A 19,870-nucleotide genomic window follows, 5' to 3' on the forward strand; every position below is an offset into this window, starting at 1 on the left:
ATGCATACGGACTTTTTGTCTGCAATCAATGCCCTGCAGAAACTCGCGCAGCTAAAAAACTGGCGTTCACCTCACGGTAAACAAAGATTGAATTCACGGAAAACGCGGCATTTTAGTAAAGTTTACCCGTGTTTTCCATACGGAAAATCGAGGTTTTCGCACCGGTGAATCCCACTATTCGTTTTATTTTTCGGTAGTTTTCCTTCGGGGTAAATACTGTTAAACAACTTATTCGCCGGCATTAGCCGCTCGGTTAACGCACGGTAAATGCTGATAAACAATTTATTTTCCGGCGTTAACCGCTCGGTTAACGCACGGCAAACAGCTTGTTTTCCTTTTATTCATTGGCATTTTCCGAGTGAACAACAACATATCCACCGGAATTAACGCCTGAAAAGACGTATTTCCGGGAAGTTGAATGTGTGTAAAATACAGGAAAACCAAATGTTTTCCTGTGTTTGCCGTTCGTATATCGCACAGAAAATGTCATATCTTCTATGGTTCGCAACCATTTTTTCGTCTGGTGAACAAAATGTTCACATGAGTTTTGCAGTCGAAAGCATGCATTTTCTAACATTTTTCCGCGATGGTGAATTCGAGAAAATTCGTTGAAACGCATTTTCCGCGTCCTACCGTTTATTGCTGTTCGGTTAACCGTCGGTAAAATAACATGCACTCTGCCATTTACAGCCGCCTTGCGTATTCTAACGTTATATTCACTGGAGTGAGCCAGTCGAAAGCATGCATTTCCCGATGTTTTCTCCAACGGTGAATTCGTGCAAGGCATGCACTCTTGCGTTTACCGCCGCTTGGTTAATCGCTGTCCGACCCAATTAGAGCTATTTTATTGGAGAAAGCATTGTCACTGCCTTACCTGAACTACTGTAGTGGCCTAAAAAATGAAAAAAAAAAATAGTGTTAAAGATATTATTCCACAGCCACATCTGCATATGTAGTCTAAACTTTCCATGGTGCTTTCTTCAGGGAATTGGACTACAATAAAATTGAGAGGCTTCATGAAGATCAGTTCCAGGGCTTGGTAAAGTTGATCGAATTGTAAGTACACTCAGAGTTGAAACCTTTCCCCAAGACGAGTGGATTCGCAAACCATATGCAGCTCTGGCGAGGGGCTAACGCTCAAAACGTCAGCTTTTATAAATTCTTTACGGAAGCCATTTTACATTTATCAACTCAGTTGATAACAGCAAAATTACAAGATTATAACGTCAACTCTGTCATCGATTAAATGTATTGTGCCACACCCGATTGCAATCATATTATGTTATAGTATTATATTATTTATCTTGTATTCCTTTCGCCTGTTTAAGATATCCTTCGGAAAACAAAATCGAGACTTTGCCTGACAAAATTTTTAAAGGCGTCGGAAACCTTAAAGCTCTCTGAGTACAGTTAATCACAAATAGAAAAAAAATTAGAATACTTGAAGCAATGGAAAGAGTATAACAGAAGCATTTAAAATCTGAGATTTAAGTTCACAAATTCTAATATCAAGTAAATAAAAATAAGCTGATTAACAAAGTACTGCTGTAGTGATTTATGTTTGACTAAAAATATGGTCTTTTATGAACATACTTTTAGCAAGCAAGGTTAGATATAAGAAGAACGTAAACACCCATGGTTGAGAGCCAGATAGTTTCACTGCAGTTCCATGTAAATTTATGAGGAAACAGACAATCGTGAGACCCTGTCTACTTACTAATTGTGAGTTATTATGTTATTTGTTTCAGAGATATCTTCGGCAATAAGATACAAAACGTTTCCAGCACGACTTTCACCTATGCCCACGAATTGCGATTTTTGTAAGTGTACGGCAAATGAGAGATTTTCATCTAAGCAAGTAAACTTTGTTGTATAAAATTAATTACAAAGCTGGGCTTTCTTATGATATATTTTGGGTTCTTGGGTTTTTTCTTTTCTTTTCCCTCTTTTGTGCTTTCTGTTTTTTTCTAACAATAATAAATGAATCTCATTCTTCCAATTAAAATACATTTTTTGGAGTAAGCCAAATTAAATTTTTTGGTTTAATTTCTATATAATCCAACTTAATGTTTTTCTGATTATTTTTCAAAATTGCAGGTTTATGCACTACAACCTGATGGCTGAGCTCCCTAGAGGACTTTTCACTCAGCAGTTGAAGCACATTATCAGAGTGTAATACTCCGTCCATAATAAACAATTACTTCAATCACCCCTCTAAAAAAATTGTTTTAATAAGAGTGTATGTTATCAATCAATCAACAATTATTAATCGTTTGCAGATCATTAACCTTTAATGTATCTAAATCACTGAATGCCCATTGTTTTCTACCCGTGTAAGGTTGTTATTAATGCTAAATATTTCTTCTCTTTTTTTTTTTTCCAAATCCAGGACTTTGGACACCAACCTAATGTGCTGCCACCTCGATCTTTCCAGGCAGGATGCCGATTGCGACTATTCTTTCAATGACAACTTCGCAAGCTGTCACTCTATGTTCCGTAACCTTGCTCCAAGGAGAAGTCTTTGGGTTGTCGGTCTGCTGTCGTTGTTTGGGTCTTTGTTTGTTGTTGGGTGGCAGTATTTTTTCCCTGATAACAATGTGGTCCAGTCTATCATGTTGGTGAATCTGGGTATCTCAGACTGCATCATTGGTATTTACCTTATCATAATAGCTATAAAAGACCTACAACGGTCGGGGGAATACTACCTGCACGACTATGAGTGGCGCACTGGTTGGTTTTGTCATTTCAATGGCGCCATATCTATCCTTTCAAGTGAGGTGTCAGTTATGATGATTTCTTTGATTGCATGGGACAGGCTCAAGAACATTGTGTTTCCCTACACTTTTGCAAAAATTACACCAAGGCAGGCTCGTCTAGTGTGCGCAGTTATCTGGCTGGTGGGAGGCGTTATGGCATTTCTTCCCTTGTCTGGGATGCGCTATTTTGGTGACTGGTATTATGGAAAGAACGTAGTGTGCCTGCCTCTGCAGCTTTCCCCGCAACTACAAGAAGGCTGGGAATACTCTTCTTCCATCTTTATCGTTTTAAATTTTTCTCTTTTCATCTTCATTATGGTGGCTTATATTGCCATCTTATTGAAATCATGGTCGTCAAGTACACGGCTCGGTGCACATGGAACTGTTCGTGAAATACAAGCAAGAGCACAAAGTGTGCAGGCCAAAAGAGAAAGAGCACTTGCCAAAAGAGTCTTCTTCATTATTCTGACCGATTTCCTGTGTTGGATACCAATCATTGCTATCGGCATCAAGTCTCACGTCGAGAAAACACTTGATCCACCTGGCGATCTGGCAGTGTGGATTGCAGTGTTTGCTCTGTCGATCAATTCAGCTATCAACCCATTGCTGTTTACACTTTCTACTCCACAGGTAGCAGGTTTATTTTTTTATCACTTTTAAATAGGACATGACTGCTATGTTCTAATTTGCTTTCGTGTCAGAGCAGGCTGGCAACTTAATTTTGTAATTGTGACGATTGACATAATAAACAATGACCATGGAGACCTACCCAAATTTAAAAGAGATTATTTGAAAGTTTGACACAAACTCCTCCGTAAATTTCAAACGTACAGGTGCAAGCTATATTGAAACCTAAACTGAGCAAGTTGTGGTCCAATGTATATAAGAACGATCCTTCGCAGTAAAGCACTATTTGAGCAATAGTGGAAATCAGGCCTGAAAAAAATTTTCAGGCCTGTACGGGATTCGAACCACTGACCTCTGCGATACTAGTGCAGCGCTCTACCAATTGAGCTAACAAGCCAACTGGGAGCAGGCCATCAAATTAATTCGATATAAACCCGTAGATGATAAATCGAACAACAACAAACATATGAAACATATGAGTGAACTGCGGTTATGAGACGTATATAAGAACGATCCTTCGCAGTAAAGCACTATTTGAGCAATAGTGGAAATCAGGCCTGAAAAAAATTTTCAGGCCTGTACGGGATTCGAACCACTGACCTCTGCGATACTAGTGCAGCGCTCTACCAATTGAGCTAACAAGCCAACTGGGAGCAGGCCATCAAATTAATTCGATATAAACCCGTAGATGATAAATCGAACAACAACAAATATATGAAACATATGAGTGAACTGCGGTTATGAGACGTATATAAGAACGATCCTTCGCAGTAAAGCACTATTTGAGCAATAGTGGAAATCAGGCCTGAAAAAAATTTTCAGGCCTGTACGGGATTCGAACCACTGACCTCTGCGATACTAGTGCAGCGCTCTACCAATTGAGCTAACAAGCCAACTGGGAGCAGGCCATCAAATTAATTCGATATAAACCCGTAGATGATAAATCGAACAACAACAAACATATGAAACATATGAGTGAACTGCGGTTATGAGACGTATATAAGAACGATCCTTCGCAGTAAAGAATTATTTGAGCAATAGTGGAAATCAGGCCTGAAATTTTCAGGCCTGTACGGGATTCGAACCACTGACCTCTGCGATACTAGTGCAGCGCTCTACCAATTGAGCTAACAAGCCAACTGGGAGCAGGCCATCAAATTAATTCGATATAAACCCGTAGATGATAAATCGAACAACGACAAACATATGAAACATATGAGTGAACTGCGGTTATGAGACGTATATAAGAACGATCCTTCGCAGTAAAGCACTATTTGAGCAATAGTGGAAATCAGGCCTGAAAAAAATTTTCAGGCCTGTACGGGATTCGAACCACTGACCTCTGCGATACTAGTGCAGCGCTCTACCAATTGAGCTAACAAGCCAACTGGGAGCAGGCCATCAAATTAATTCGATATAAACCCGTAGATGATAAATAGCTTTACTGCGAAGGATCGTTCTTATATACGTCTCATAACCGCAGTTCACTCATATGTTTCATATGTTTGTTGTTGTTCGATTTATCATCTACGGGTTTATATCGAATTAATTTGATGGCCTTCTCCCAGTTGGCTTGTTAGCTCAATTGGTAGAGCGCTGCACTAGTATCGCAGAGGTCAGTGGTTCGAATCCCGTACACGCCTGAAAATTTTTTTCAGGCCTGATTTCCACTATTGCTCAAATAGTGCTTTACTGCGAAGGATCGTTCTTATATACGTCTCATAACCGCAGTTCACTCATATGTTTCATATGTTTGTTGTTGTTCGATTTATCATCTACGGGTTTATATCGAATTAATTTGATGACCTGCTCCCAGTTGGCTTGTTAGCTCAATTGGTAGAGCGCTGCACTAGTATCGCAGAGGTCAGTGGTTCGAATCCCGTACAGGCCTGAAAATTTTTTTCAGGCCTGATTTCCACTATTGCTCAAATAGTGCTTTACTGCGAAGGATCGTTCTTATATACGTCTCATAACCGCAGTTCACTCATATGTTTCATATGTTTGTTGTTGTGGTCCAATGTTCGATCTATTTTCTGCAGAGGACAAAATCAAGAAGGTACAGTTTTCCAATTTTAAATAAGCAAATTTGACAACAATGATGGTGCTTCCCACCTGAAAATAAAGAAACTTCAAGGTTTAACAAATTTTTTAATGACAAACAAGTTTCCTTTCAATAGTTTGTTCTAAATTTTTTGCACCTGAGGCGTACGAAAAGCAATCAGAGATGGGGACAAAGAAAGTTTAGTGGGGGACGACGACCCAATAAGAAATCATTATTTCAGTTCGATTTGTGGAGGTTAGTATCTTCAAAGCCATGTATTCGGAATGTTGAAGTTTGGAAAAGTCTGACATTGACTTATTCTCTGTTTTTTTGTTTTGTTTTTTTTTTGTTTTATAACATGGAAGAAGCAGAAAATGACCAGCAGGGACAGATTGGAAATGAAGATGCACATGCTATCAACGAAGGGGATAAAAATATAGCTCTTCTCAATGTAATTATACATAAAATATCCCCTCTCTACCTGGGAATTTTTTTGTGTAATGCAAAGAAAAGAAAAGATGGAAAAGTTGTTAGTAATCCTGTTTTTTTTTTCTTTCATTTTCTTCTCCATATGAGAACATATTGAAATGCAAGTAATAGACCAACACGACATTCCAGAAGTGGAAGTCCCTGAATTGCCTGCTCCGCAATCAGGTCCGTGCTCCCTCTGTTTACTTATTTTTAGACAGCAATTTGTAAATAGTGAAGTAAAACAATTATATGGGAAAGATATCAACGATATTATTCGACCTGAAAAACTTGCAACCTTGATACTGCTGTTGATGGCTTTGCAACCCAACTCCCTTTGCAGGTACATGTAGTCTAATCATTTAAATCTACCAGAATATTTATTCTTTCAAATTATTATATGATAATCAACTCTGACTTAAAAAAAATCCCTATGCTATATCGAAAGCGATGGAACAAGCCTGTAGAGTGGCTGAAAGTGTATCTTCCTCAGGTATAATTACTTGTTAATTGAGATGAAACTCGCATTCTTGCAGATGTAAATATGAGCTGTGTAACATAACAAGTGTATATCCATCGAGAACTCAGCTAATTGATCATGATTTCTAGAACTTTGGTGCAAATCTTTTTACGCTTGCACGCATCCAATTCTGCATATAAACTTGACCGAAAATATGATAGGTCTTTTTTAATATCTAGATAACTTGGTAATATATTTGGTCAATTATTAATTAATAGAATATACATATTATAACCGTTGCATTTATTAAGTAATATATTTAAGAAGAAAACACGAAACAGAAGCATCATGACATGTTTAACTCGACTTTTTCCTTTAAACAGATTATGAGGATGCTTTTGGCATCCGTCCAGCCACTAAAAAGACTGTGAAATGTATGAGGCCTTTTCAATTTTTAATTTTTTTGAAAGAAAATATACTAAATTTTAAAACAATGAATCTAGGGATGCCTTGTACCACCCAAATCTTTTAGCTGCTACTACAAACCTGGCGCATGGAGTACCTGACTGCTTTTTTTTTTTTTTTTATGTCAAACCAACAAGATCGGTATTTTTTATTATTAACGTTATCCTCATTAATCAAATCACAGATTCTAAGTTAGTCTTATGAATGAGTTCATGTGATTAGCTAGGTATTCCCCTCCTTTCTCACTGAACCTAACGGATCATCGCAATTGAAAAACCTCCAATTGACAAGTCGGCTGTTGTCAGAGAAAAGCAATTGATGGTCTTGAGGTGACAAACTAAAGGATATTGGTCAAAATTAGAAGCATTCACCTCAAAGGTGCACGCAAATAAATTTCTTCCCTGAAAATGATCCACGCCTGGTTAAAGCCTTAAAAGGATCAGTATCAGTGTACATGAGTTTAACTAAGATAGATGTATAAGTATATTATGAAATTTAAGGTTCCTCAGTGCATATTGTTTAGAACTGTCCTTGCTCTCGTTACAAATGACCTTATTTGGGTAAGTAGTTACATTTATATCTACACGTAGCAAGACTCGAATAAGTTGAGTAATCAGCGTTTGAGCCTTTACGAAACAATTAATGGATCTACAGACAGAAAACAGAAGTGACCGAAGAGCAAGCACCTTAACCTTCCTTAATGATGGACAGTCATCATCGATGTAGCTTATATCTGTTGATACAACAGTTGAAATGTATAGGGATTATGGCGGGTTTCAATGAGCATAATACCTTATTATTCATAATACCAGAAACTTTCAATATAAGGTAGTTCTAGAAATATGAGCAGCAGCTTGACATTTAGTCATTTTTGGTTTGCTTTTTTGATGAAATTAACGTTACATGGGTTCATATTCCGAGGGGAATAATTTGAGTAGCCCCACGCCTACATGCTGCGCCTGGCTAGAAGTTGACAGACATTTTGTTGACATTTGATCACCTTTTTTGTTCCTTCGATCGTTGTAATTGTTCTTTCCCCTCCTTCCCACCTCGGTCATGGTTACGCACTCATCCAGTATCAGCAGTAACAGAGACAATATCAATTGCGTTAATTAATGTCCCTTCGTCAAAGATTCCAAAAGTTGATAAACTTTTGCAGCTGACTGTTTTAATGCTCTCGAAAACTCACGTTATGTTCCTGTTACTCAATCCCTCCATCAAATGCAAGTAGTCAGATTTAAATGATTGGATTAATGCAAAGAATTTTAAACCTAATTGCACAGGTCAAGAAGGAGGAAGTAAGGCTGAACCTGAAAAGTCGACTGAGGAAGGTAAAAGAATATATTGATTTTTTGGAACTGTACATTTGTCCGATATGTGTTGTATTTATTTTCGCCTACAGTGAAAGATTTTCATGATCTCAACGACTAACTCGGCCAGTTAGTAAGTTTTCTGGTTTGATAGCGGTCAGCGAGCCGGGTTATTTATTAAGACCCTGATAACTAGTTGACGACATATGTGGTAGCCTACGCAGTGACAGTGACAGCAGCTCTCGATGACATCATATATAACTTTATTAACAGCTTTGCTTTCACACAGCTGGTAAAGGTGAGGAGCAGGTGGAGAGAGGAGAGATTCCAGGGCCTAGTGACAAAGGTGAAGGAGAAAATAGTTTTTTTTGTAAATCACTCAAGGCACTGTATCAGTTATCGAAGAGTTTGTTTTTTTTTTTTTTACCTTGGTAATCACTGGGCATAATACCTGAGAATTGGTTCAAGATTAACGACTTTTTAAAAGTTTGAGTAAAACAAAATCAACGACTGAGTATGTACTAATGTCATTTCTATTGAATAAACTAGACGCTCGAGGAGCGTTCACTCCGGCTCTTTTTATAGCCATGGCATTCACATCAAACACCAGTACAAGTATAACATAGCTTGTAAATTCGTTTATAACATAGCTAGCAGAGCCGCGCAATCAAATTCATTATACGAACGCGTGCTCAAAATCCCGATAGTGCACGCTGATAGCGTGAGCAAATCGCTTCGCCAGAAATTTTTTTTTTCACTTGAGCAGCCATTGTTAGCGCGGAGAAAAATAATATATTTCGCGACAATAATGGATACAAACAGAGACTCGGCCCACCAGTCCCAAAACGAAGCCAATTTTCCGACCCTTTGAATTTTGCATTTAAACTGCAGTAAAATAAAACTCGAGCTTTCAACAGAAATCTTGAAATAAAACCAATTCCTATTTTCCTTAATATTTCGCTTACCGCGAACAATCACTTCTGATATTGTTGTCCGTTTGTCGCGTCGGATTTAATGTACAATTCCACCGGCTATGTTATAAAACAATTGGTTCATGCTTTTAGCTATGCACTATCGAGTTATGGAGCACGTGGGAAGTTTAGAGAGCACTCAAGAAGCTAAACTTCCCACTTGCTCCATAACTCGATAGTGCACGTTAAAACATGAACCAATTGTTAGGCAATGAAATTCAATTGCGCGAGCGTGCTTCAGTTTCCCATTGTGCACGCTGGTGACGTCTGCAAACAAATGCCTCGCGAGTGACTTCAGCATTTTTTATTAAAAAACGGTGAAAACTTCCGAAAAAAAGTTAAACTAGACATGACAACAAGCGAAAAAGCCGATGAAGATCTGCCTACTTTTATTTGGGAATGGAATTTTTAACTCCCGCGAGAGAACCCAGAGAAAGGGTAAACAAAACAATCAACGGTTTCATCTCGTTTCGCAACTCTAACTTCATTTCCATTCATGAATTCACATGTCAGTTTTTGACCAATCTAAGACGAGATCATTGAAATATAGCGTAATACTTTTCCGAAAGTAGTAGAGAGAATTTCTGCCCTTTGTGCATAAACTTCAGCGTTGAATATGTTATAAAAAAATTGGTTTATTTGTCAGCTGTGCGTTCATCGAGACGTGAAGCACACAGGTGCAACTCTTAGGCATCTTTCATGCTCTCCAAACGTCCCCTGTGCTTGAAGTCTTGATGAACGCACGCCAGCGCATGAACCAATTGTTAATAGTGATTATGTTCGAAATACCAAATCGTACCTTACAAGTGATAGAAACAGGATATTTAACGGAAGGGCTAAGGTTATATATTTAACCTTACTATTTAAGTTGCTTCTGACAGTATCATTATCCAATTCGCTGTTGTTAGCGCCACCTTCGAAGTTGTGTTCACGAACAGTCTTGATTTCTTCAGCAAGTGAGGTGTTCGTCTCAGCATCATAGTTTGGTGTTAAATCGGCCGTCACAGTATTGCCAGTATTTTCGTAGTTTGAACGCACATATGGCTCATTTGTTATCTCGTGAGAACTAGTATGAACTTTCCACATTTGGCTAGCTTTCAAGCAATGAAGTTTGTGGACCGGCCCATTCCGAAAGCACTGGACATCATTTAGCGTGGGCCTTCCACGACCGGTGTGTGCGTCTGCATGTGGGATGAGCTTATAAGACAGGAATATTTGTAAATCAGTCTTCACAAAACACAGCATTCTGTAAATTACGTTGTTTACAAAGAGCGGGCTCACGATAACACAAATGGTTCGCACTCTCATCCCCAGTTTCCGCGGTTTACGCAAGGACCGCCTGGGACCATGAGCCCCCTTTTGGCGACCAAAACGGCTTGCATTTTCAGACTCGGGCTTTCCTGCGGAAGCCCGAGTAATAATTTTTATTAAGAAGTTAAAGAAGAAAAGAAGGTAGTATTTGAACACATGTGACAGTAAAAGTGTTTATACACTGATGGAAGGTTCTGAAGCTTTTAATCAAATTTAGATAACTGGATTAATGCAATCTAATGTAAATCTATTTGTGCAGGTCAAGAAGAGGAAAGTAAGTCTAAGCCCAAGGCGCCAACTAAAGGTATAAAGAATGGATTGCTTTTCAGGAACTTTACACTGTCCAACATATGTTGCATTTATTCCCGCGTACAGGGCAAGCTGTTTGTTAACTTAACAACTAGCTGGGTGAAATTTCTGGCTTCATAGCAGACAGTGGGCCAGATGTATATCAAGGCTCCTGTATCTATATGAAGGCATTTGTGTTAGCCTACGCAGTGACAGTGACTGTAATTCTCAATGAGATCTCATTCGTAACCTTAAAGGCATCAATATTTTATTCTAATGAACAACTTCGTTTTCACGCAGCTGGTGAATCGGAGAAGCAGACGGAGAGTGAAGAGATTCCAGTGTCTAGTGACCAAGGTAAGAGAGAGAGAGAGTGGTTCTTGATTAGTCCTTAGGAGGTTAAGGCGCTATTTTAACATTCTCAAATATTCAGGTTATGTGCTGTCCCTTGTGATCGACCCACAATTCTCGCTCACTTTGCAATATTACAAGTATTCAAATAGACATAATTCAATAAGTACAATTTCTTTTTCAATCGTACTTCTGCAGGTCAAGAAGGAGAAAGTAAGCCTGAACGCAAAAAGCCAACTGAGGAAGGTAAAGACAATGAGTTGCTTTTAGAAACGACACGTCTGGTTACGGTGTTTAACATGTGTTATGAACTTGACAGGTAACTGGTTCATTTTGCTGGCTTATTAGCAGGCCATGGGCCGGGTTCACCCTGCAGACCACTTTATTTATTTAGATTTATTTTTCAGCCTACGGAGGAACAATGTCTGTAATTATGCAATTACTGCATTGTAATTAATAACTTTGCTTCACACAGCTGCTGAATCTGAGGAGCAAATAGCAAGTGAAAAGATCCCAGTGCCCAGTGATGAAGGTAAAGGTGATTGTGGTTTTGATTAGTTATTCAAGATAATAAGGCATTTTGTGAGTTCTTGAAGCATCTTTTATAACTTGGTAATCATGCACTGGATAAATTCTAGTGCAAAAATTGGTTAAGGTCTAATAATTTTTTAAGACGCTTAATAGAGACAATATTGAACGATTAAGTACTAAAGTACTTTTTTTAATACATAATTTCTGAATTTGAAGAAGAGAATGCGTTTGAGCCTGACATGGACCTCGCAGCGGAAAATAACTTTCCTTCTAATTTAGCCAACAGATATGACGTATAATCACTCCAACACATTGCTTCTAGAAGGTTTGAAGTATTCGGTCTAAACGTCACTATCCACATCAGAAGTGACCAGATCAGTTGAGAGATAAAAGAGTATTTTTATACTTCGTTGTGATGAAGGGTCAAAACCTATCTTAAAATACTGACATGTATAATGTGGAGGTGTCTCACTTTTTGTAACATTTTTTTAGCTAGACAGGTATTTGCTCAAATACAGAAAACATATCTACTTTGTTGTACATCCCTTGAATAGAAATAGCAACTATAATCAATGTTGTGTACCTCAAGTTTCAAAACATTCTTCTACACAGACCAGCAAGAATTGTGTTTTCAGTAGTCAATTCATAATCTCTTGTAACAACAGATTCATATCATTGTAATGAATTTCTATTTCTGTCTCTTTTGGTATTCCATCCAGGAGAAAAAGAAGTGTTTGATACCAGGCTTTAGTTCTCTGCTCTCGAACCAAGGTAAATGAAATGCTTATTACGTTTGCTTTAATCGCTGACCGAAAAGGTGCCTAAAAACAAAGCCCTTAAAATTAAATTAAAGAAGTTGGGTTTTGTTTGTTACATATATCTTAGCAAATATATGGTACTTTATATTTCAGATGTAGGGTAAAATCTACGATGCGATACAGTGTATATGCATGTATAGTTCATGATGACTTCAACCTTCAGTACTTTGAGCCCGATCTATGTGATATAATCTGAATCAAAACTGAATTTTTTGATGCCAGTCACACGTGTTCCGATCCATCAAGCTCTGATCCATTACCCGAAAAATAGACGAGGTCAGAACTCTTCTTCGGCAGTGTAACCGGGTTTATGGAAAATAAACGTTTAAGGTGAAACGAGAAAGCGTCTTCACCGGAGCACCTACAAAATTACAGTTTTCTATTTTTTTACAGCATGCCTATGGTTATCCCACAATGCTTAACCAAACAATACGTGAAAACGTGCAACGCAACGAGTTTCGCGTGACAGAACACAACGCAACTCTAAATTTTTTAACCCCCTGTTAACTCAAACCAATTTCAAACTCGAGATTTCACTGCAACTGCAATGATTGGAACTATGTTCGGATTTAAGAAGTCTTTATTTAAAGTCACCTGCAAAGCTTTTCCAGGCATCCTACTCATAGTTGATGTGTGATTTGAAAAAGTGTGACAAAAAACTGCTGGGGGGCTAATGGGCTGCACCGAGGAATGCTCTTGTTCCAAATGGTTATAAGTTCATACCTGCCTGCGTTCCTTAATTTACTAACCAGCTTACTGATTGACAGTCTGGTCAACTGACCAGCTGGGTAGCTGGCCAGTACGCTGCGAGATTAAATTGACTAGCTAAACTGTAGCTGAAAGACAGATGGGCTGACTATCTGCCTGACTGTCTGGCTGACTGTTCATCTGACCAATGGATATGGTTACAGACTAACTGATTTGTATTATCGCTGCCTTAATCAAGGTGCTGATTACACCTGACTGACTGACTATCGGGTCGGTAAATCAAGTAGCCAACGGATCGATGAATGAATTTGTATTAAGCGTGCTTTTTCCCTTTGCCTCTGACATTTAACATTACCAGTACTATGGACACAGCGAGGGCTACAGAAAAATTAGAAGATTCAAGGAAAAGGAAAACACAACTCTTGAGTAGGAATCTATATGTATTGTCTCTGGTAATATCTTTGTCAGAAAAATATGATTTTAATTTCGTTTTCTTTAATCGGTTTGATGTTTACATATAATAAGACATTTTAGTCTGTATGCTGATCTACCCATTGCCGTTATTCCTTATTATCAATAATAATATAGCTTAGTAAATGTTTTGGTTAGAAATGCTCCACCGGTTTTAAAGCTCATGTTTAGCTGATTACCATGGTAATTTTTTAGCTTGTTCAGAGCTTGTTCTTAGTTTAAAAGGAATTCGATATCCTGAATAAATTCCTTCCCCGCTTCTATCTTAGTTTTTCCCAAAACTGCGATTTGATAATAAGACTTAAATCATAGCTGACCGAAGCAAATGTTTAATTAACGTTTAAATTAAGTTTCGAAAGTTCAGTTGCAATGGTATCTCTAGTTTGGAAAACAGACAAGCAAATATTGAACAGACACCTGGAATTAAATTGGGAGAAATCCGTTAAATCAACTATCAGAAATTTTAGCAGCAGTATAACAATGATCTAAAAGCTCATTTTAAGAATGTTTTTTGACTCGTAATAATAATGATAATAATAATAATAATAATAGTTTAATATTTGTAGTGCGCAAATTCCATTTAAATATGATCAAATGCGCAAATGCGACTCGTTTGAGAGAATCACTCGCCCTATAATTGCTTTTCATTCGAACGGAAAAGGAAAAAGCATCTATGACAGGAACAACTCAGACACATGTACGGGTCAAGACTATCTCAGAATTTTACTTCTCTCTTTTCCGAAGTTTTCTGCTTGATACCAAATTTACATCAATACATCTAATATTGAAAAGAACAAAAAGGGCTAATGATATGATCACAATAGTAGAACATCAACGCGCTTTAGTAAGAATTATCAGAGATTTATCAGTAAAAAACAAAGATTTAGATAGCTCATATCTAGAATTTTGTTTAACTCGTTTAAGAGTAATTTGCTCTCGGATTGCGTTTTAATCGTTGAGAACGATGAATCATCTAACATTTGACAAGAAAGACTTAGACAAGTGTACCGGTCAAAACATCATTCACTAGATATTTGGTAGCAGGCTGGTAAATAGTTCATTACTTACAGATTACGTGTCAAATTGTTTCATTTCACAAGTATCTTTAGTTGAAAATTACAAACTAAGGTAAAGATGCAGAAAAATTGAAAAACTTACTGGTAAAGACGTTACTTATGAAAGATTTGGTAGATATAAAATGATCTAAGTAGCTAATTTCTTGAATTTTTGTAACTCTCAGGAGAATATTATGGTAGTTAAAGGTAGAGTGACGTGATTTCCGCAATGTTTCGACGTTTGTCATAAGCGCAGATTATATAAAAAAAAAAATTAGAAAGATGTTTGGGTAATGAGTAACAAGAACAATTTGACTGAATAGTTCATTCCCACAACTGGCATGAGAGAGTTTTACGCCATTTAGATTAAATTAAACTAAATGAATAAAACCGATGAAAGTATACAAAAAAAGAGGAGAAAAACAGGATTTGTAACAGGTAAGACGTCGGTTGTTACAGATTTTTTTTAGAAAACAAATGATCTAAATAGCTCATTTCTAGAATTTTTATAACTCGTTTGCGAATATTAAAATCATTGGGAGTTGCAGTGGCGTCTGTCACTTTTATAACATAATTCGTCATTATTATTGATATTAACCATAACACACAAAAAAAAAAGAAACGAAAGGTCTTTGGATACCACAAAAATAGGTATTTGGTAGCGTTTTGAAGTCTAATTTTGAAGTTCATTTTTACATTGTTTAACTCATATCGAGAATTCTAGTTCATCGTATTATGTGGTATTCAAACTGTTTGAATGCTTTGTTTAAACGTGTTCATCAAACATGACTTTTACAGTAAGAATAACTTTGAAGTAAAAGTGGCATTTAGAGGGAAATGGCACCGAGTTAAGATTTACTGTAAAACGAAGCAATAAAACATCTCAAAGACTTTACACATGAGTCCGTTCATGGTTTACCCTTTCGGAAGTTTCGAAGTCTCGCTTCAGTTTCACCAGCAGTATGGATTATGTGTAACAATGGCCTGTCTTAAAGTGAACTGATACAAACATGATTTCTGTATCTCTTGTCCTAAGCGAGCCTTGATCGCACTGGGTGAGGGGGTAGGCAAATGGCCTGGGTGAGGGGGTAGGTAAATGGCCTGGGTGAGGGGGTAGGTAAATGGCCTTGGATTACTCATAATTTCGAACATTCGTTTTAATAAATTATTCAGTTTGAATGTTTCTTGATTCGAAGAAAGGCGTCGCCTCTCTTCTCCAAGCCCAACAGCCGCTATGCCTCTAAAGAAGACCAAAGAAAAGCCATGAAAAGGTTATTTCACAAATTTAATTCTTTCGGAACACAACTACATCAATCTATTTTGTTATAATGACACATTCCAATAAATTTAAAGGCGCAAATGTTTATATTGTTTGAAAATGGATACTTCAGCAGCTAACCTTTTTTTGTAGACAATTACAAGTACAACATTCATTTAAAAACATATTCGAACATAAATTCTCTTCAAATTCTCAGTTCTTTTCTGTATAAATTGGTGGGGCAAGCTAAGCTTTGAACTCCACCTCAAGACAGAGGTCTTATCACTTTAATTTGTACTTTTGACATGACTGTAGAATAGCATGGTATGAGTTTGGTTCTTTAGCGCGTATTGTCGACTACGACGCCTATGCGCTTTTACGAGCGAGTAGAGAAAGACCGAGTGTGGCTGAGACGCAGTTTCTGAATTACTTTATACCACTTCAATGAAAGTATTGTGGCCGTTGCTAGAAATGGAGTCCAACAGCAGAAATGGTAACAGAGCTGAAGAACGTATGCGCACGCGCTAGATTTTCCCGCAGGAAAACTGATTTTGAGTCGTTTGCCTTGTTGATTTTCAATTCTGTTGCTTCTAGGCGTCGTTTTCCTTGCCGCTTTTGTTTTACAGAAAACTTCAAAAACTTTGTACACTCCTTAAATATTTTCCAAAATAAATTTTCTCGTTTAAAACTTTGGAAATAGGAAAATGTCTTCGACGACAACAAAATGCCTTGCTTTCAAATGTTAGCTCCTTTTTTTTTCCTCAATTTTCGCTAAATTTTAAACCACGTATGCTTGAGCCCGCGTTGTTGACCGCGTACCTTTGACGTAACATTTCGTTATTAAACTCTGTCATGAAAGGTAATTTACACCGAAGAGGTTCGAGTGGTGACGCCTGATGAAGACGTATTTTAGTCTGAACTATTTATATTTACAGACGTCAACAAGACAGCGTATACCCAGAGCTATACAAATGACAATAGTTTTCTTCAAAATTTAAAATTACATTTTCTCAGCTGAAACAATACCTTACTAGATGAACTTTGCACGAGAAACAAGTTAAATATAAATCAGAGCTGGTACAAATCTTCAGTATAGTTTCTAATGAAACGGCTATAATTGTGAGTCACTTTTATATGTAAGATTATTTTCTTCCATGAGAAAAGGCCCGTGAAAACTCTGTTTAATCGTCATAAAAAATAGTTCTCGTTGTGCTGGGGCTTGAAGGACGACGAGACGAGCTTGAAGGTCTTCTTAGGTTTTTCACTTTACCTTTCCTCTTTGAAAGCATCAGTGCCTAAAGAAAACAAGAAGTAAAATGAACTAGAGAGGACATTTCGAGAAGTGTTCGTTAGCCGTTTTTGCACTACCAATATATATATATATATATATTTAAATCTCTTAGTAAGAACTCTGACTAAGGTAGTCCGGTTATAAACTTTAACTGAATTCTTGGATGTCAATGTTGAAAAAAAAAACATATGTTTCTTAGCTAAAAAAAAGATAAGATTAAATTGGTCTCCGGGATGTCCCACGTGCAACTTTATCGCTGAGATCCGAGCCTTTTATTTTCTCCGGCCAGTAGTCTTTAACAAAGTTATTACACGGTTTTCTGTACAATACCTGTGTTAGTATGGGCCGCACGATCACATTACCCTGAGGCTGCATCCAAGGTTCACCATCTATTTGTACAGGCATCTCTGATTTTAATTTGATATCATAATAATAGATAAAAAAAGGATCGAAGTGCGTGAATAAAGAGGGTCAGTTTCTAAAGAAACTGTGCTGCTGCGTCGGTGGGGATATTACAACATAATTTGGTTTTATCAGCTGAGTTCACATTATAAATTTACCACCATGGAGGGTGTTTGAAGCTGACGTTTCGAGCGTTAGTCCCTCGTTAGAGCGAATGGTGGAATTGTGAGATGTGTATTTTCTATACAGAAAAATGGAACTACGCTATTGGGGCAATTGTGCTGTCTTTAAGAAATTTACTCAGGCTCATTAACACCCAACTGCACTCGAAATCGTGTCATTACCTATACTTATTGGTTACTTGGGCAAAATACCCTATTATTCCCTAGCCGATGTTCGAAAACCAGAGTTTGCGCTCTTTCTTTTCAGGGGGAACGAAAAAGAATAGCCCACGTGTAGCCGTAGCCGTACTCTTCCCGCCCCGTGGAGAAACGAAAGGGAGGGTACGGTTACACGTAGGTTTGGGGAAGGGTGGAAATCATTCTTCGCCAACATGGTAATGTGAAAAACAAGAATGACAAGATAACAATAAGAGAGAATAACTCACTTATGGCTTCATTTGTTTACCAGATTACAACGAGAAATCTTTACCTGGGCTCCATGTGCCAGTCGGATACCAGTCCTGATTCCACTTTGAATTGACCCTATAAGTAAAAAAATAAAAAAAATAAAAAACACTCATCTCCATATTTACTACTAAATGAAAACGTTTCCGATCCATGTACGTAAGAAATGACAAGGCTGGGTACAAAATATAAGGCAGTTAGTAGTGAAACATCATGTGGCGCAGATTGGAGAGAACTGTATAGAGAATCCACCTGCTGATGTTAGGGCATAAAAGGCAAAGGCGGTAGCGATTCTGACTTACCATGTGCATGACTCCCTGAAGTCCAACTTCCTCTACAAGACCGTCACAGTGACAAGCTGAGGCATAACCCTGCAAACAGAGTCAGCAATTCTCAATTAAGAGTGGAAGAGGAATCCGGGATCGCATCTGTTTTGATTAACTTTGCTTTGTGATTGGTCCAGATATCTCAAGTCAGCATCTGAACTAATCAAGAGCAAAACCAAAACCACCGTGTTTTGGTCATTTGCAACATCCGTACTCACAAATGATGGCGTTCTCGTTGGCTACATGTACTTGCAATTTTGTCTTTTCTGGTTTGCCCTTGTGACTACTTCTGTGTTGATCATGTTTACTGTAGGTGTTCTCAAACGATATATCGGTCGGTATATCGGGCGAGAGTCGGTTGATACTCGACCGATACTCATTTGAGACTTGGTCGAGACTCGTTCGAGACCCGATTGATATATCGGCCGAGATGTATGTCGGCCGATATAGCGATTGACTCGACTGCGTGTTTTTAAAGACCTCACTTGCCTGGGACAAAAAGGACAGAGATCAATGCTAAATTCAAGTCGTATTATCTACATCTTCTTTGTCTGGTCCCCATGCATCCGTACCTACTCCCCAACCAGTCGGACAAAAAAAATTATAAAAAATTAAAGGGAAAGCTAAATACAAATGAAAATAAAATCCCTCACGCGTATAGAAGCGATACTCGCACCTGAACTGCTACCAATGAAAAATCAGAAAAGAAAACCTTAAAGTTCATCTTTAACTAGATTCGAACCCATGCCTCCCAGCCAGATACAGTCTGGGTGCTACACCCGACCGGGCTGAAAAGTCACATGATGAGTGCGAGACAATTAGGCCATTTTCGATTTATTAAAATTCTAACATGGCTCTGAGGCTTGGATGTATACAACTGAAGAAATTGATTATTCATCCATCAACCTCGATGTTGTTCCTTTGTTTTATTCCCCCAATCCTGGCAGCTAAGTTTGAATTTTGATATATCGAAAATGGCCTCTTTTTGTACGTTCTTCGTTCTCGTAAAGGAATCCGATTTCAATGAAATGAAATACATCATGTTGACCTAAATTAGTACTATTTTGACTTCAGGATGAAAACTGGGCATCTTAAAATTACGCTTTGAAACCGATTTTAATCTGTTTTCTCAATCCACTCAATTGGAAATTTCCCCACTGCAACACTGATTCGATTTCTTTTGACTGACTTCAACTTCCAGCTTTCACTAACCTGCCTATGTTAAGAATAACAATTCCTTCTAGTGTTGGTAAGTCAATATTTTTGCCATCAATCTGTAGCGAAACAGAAAATAACAAATGAAGATGCTGAGAAACGAGAGAAAGATAGATCACTG

At 37.8% G+C, this 19,870-nt stretch overlaps 1 protein-coding gene and 1 long non-coding RNA gene across 2 annotated transcripts; one reads left to right on the forward strand and one right to left on the reverse strand.

Annotated features, from left to right (window-relative positions):
* Window positions 1–5,782: 5,782 nt before the first annotated feature.
* On the forward strand, window positions 5,783–12,401 carry LOC148742881 (uncharacterized). Its single transcript, XM_088748997.1, has 7 exons — window positions 5,783–5,875; window positions 7,318–7,377; window positions 8,079–8,148; window positions 8,417–8,473; window positions 10,998–11,054; window positions 11,247–11,294; window positions 11,524–12,401. The coding sequence occupies exons 1-7, from the start codon at window positions 5,783–5,785 to the stop codon at window positions 11,604–11,606; spliced, it is 468 nt and encodes a 155-aa protein (XP_088605123.1). The 3' UTR covers window positions 11,607–12,401.
* Window positions 12,402–15,897: 3,496 nt separating this feature from the next.
* On the reverse strand, window positions 15,898–18,218 carry LOC111338507 (uncharacterized). Its single transcript, XR_016001448.1, has 2 exons — window positions 17,511–18,218; window positions 15,898–17,184 (listed from the first exon to the last, which is right to left on the reverse strand). It is a non-coding gene; the product is annotated as an uncharacterized LOC111338507 (long non-coding RNA).
* Window positions 18,219–19,870: the final 1,652 nt, after the last annotated feature.

This window comes from Stylophora pistillata, chromosome 1, assembly GCF_964205215.1.
Source record: "Stylophora pistillata chromosome 1, jaStyPist1.2, whole genome shotgun sequence".
Classification (NCBI taxonomy): Eukaryota; Metazoa; Cnidaria; class Anthozoa; order Scleractinia; family Pocilloporidae; genus Stylophora; species Stylophora pistillata.

Excerpts from the sequence above, each read along its gene's own strand:
- LOC148742881 (XM_088748997.1), top strand. The coding sequence starts at position 5,783 with ATGGAAGAAGCAGAAAATGACCAGCAGGGACAGATTGGAAATGAAGAT. Across the intron at positions 8,149-8,416 it reads TGAAAAGTCGACTGAGGAAG|CTGGTAAAGGTGAGGAGCAG; the intron begins GTAAAAGAATAT and ends GCTTTCACACAG. Across the intron at positions 11,055-11,246 it reads TCCAGTGTCTAGTGACCAAG|GTCAAGAAGGAGAAAGTAAG; the intron begins GTAAGAGAGAGA and ends GTACTTCTGCAG.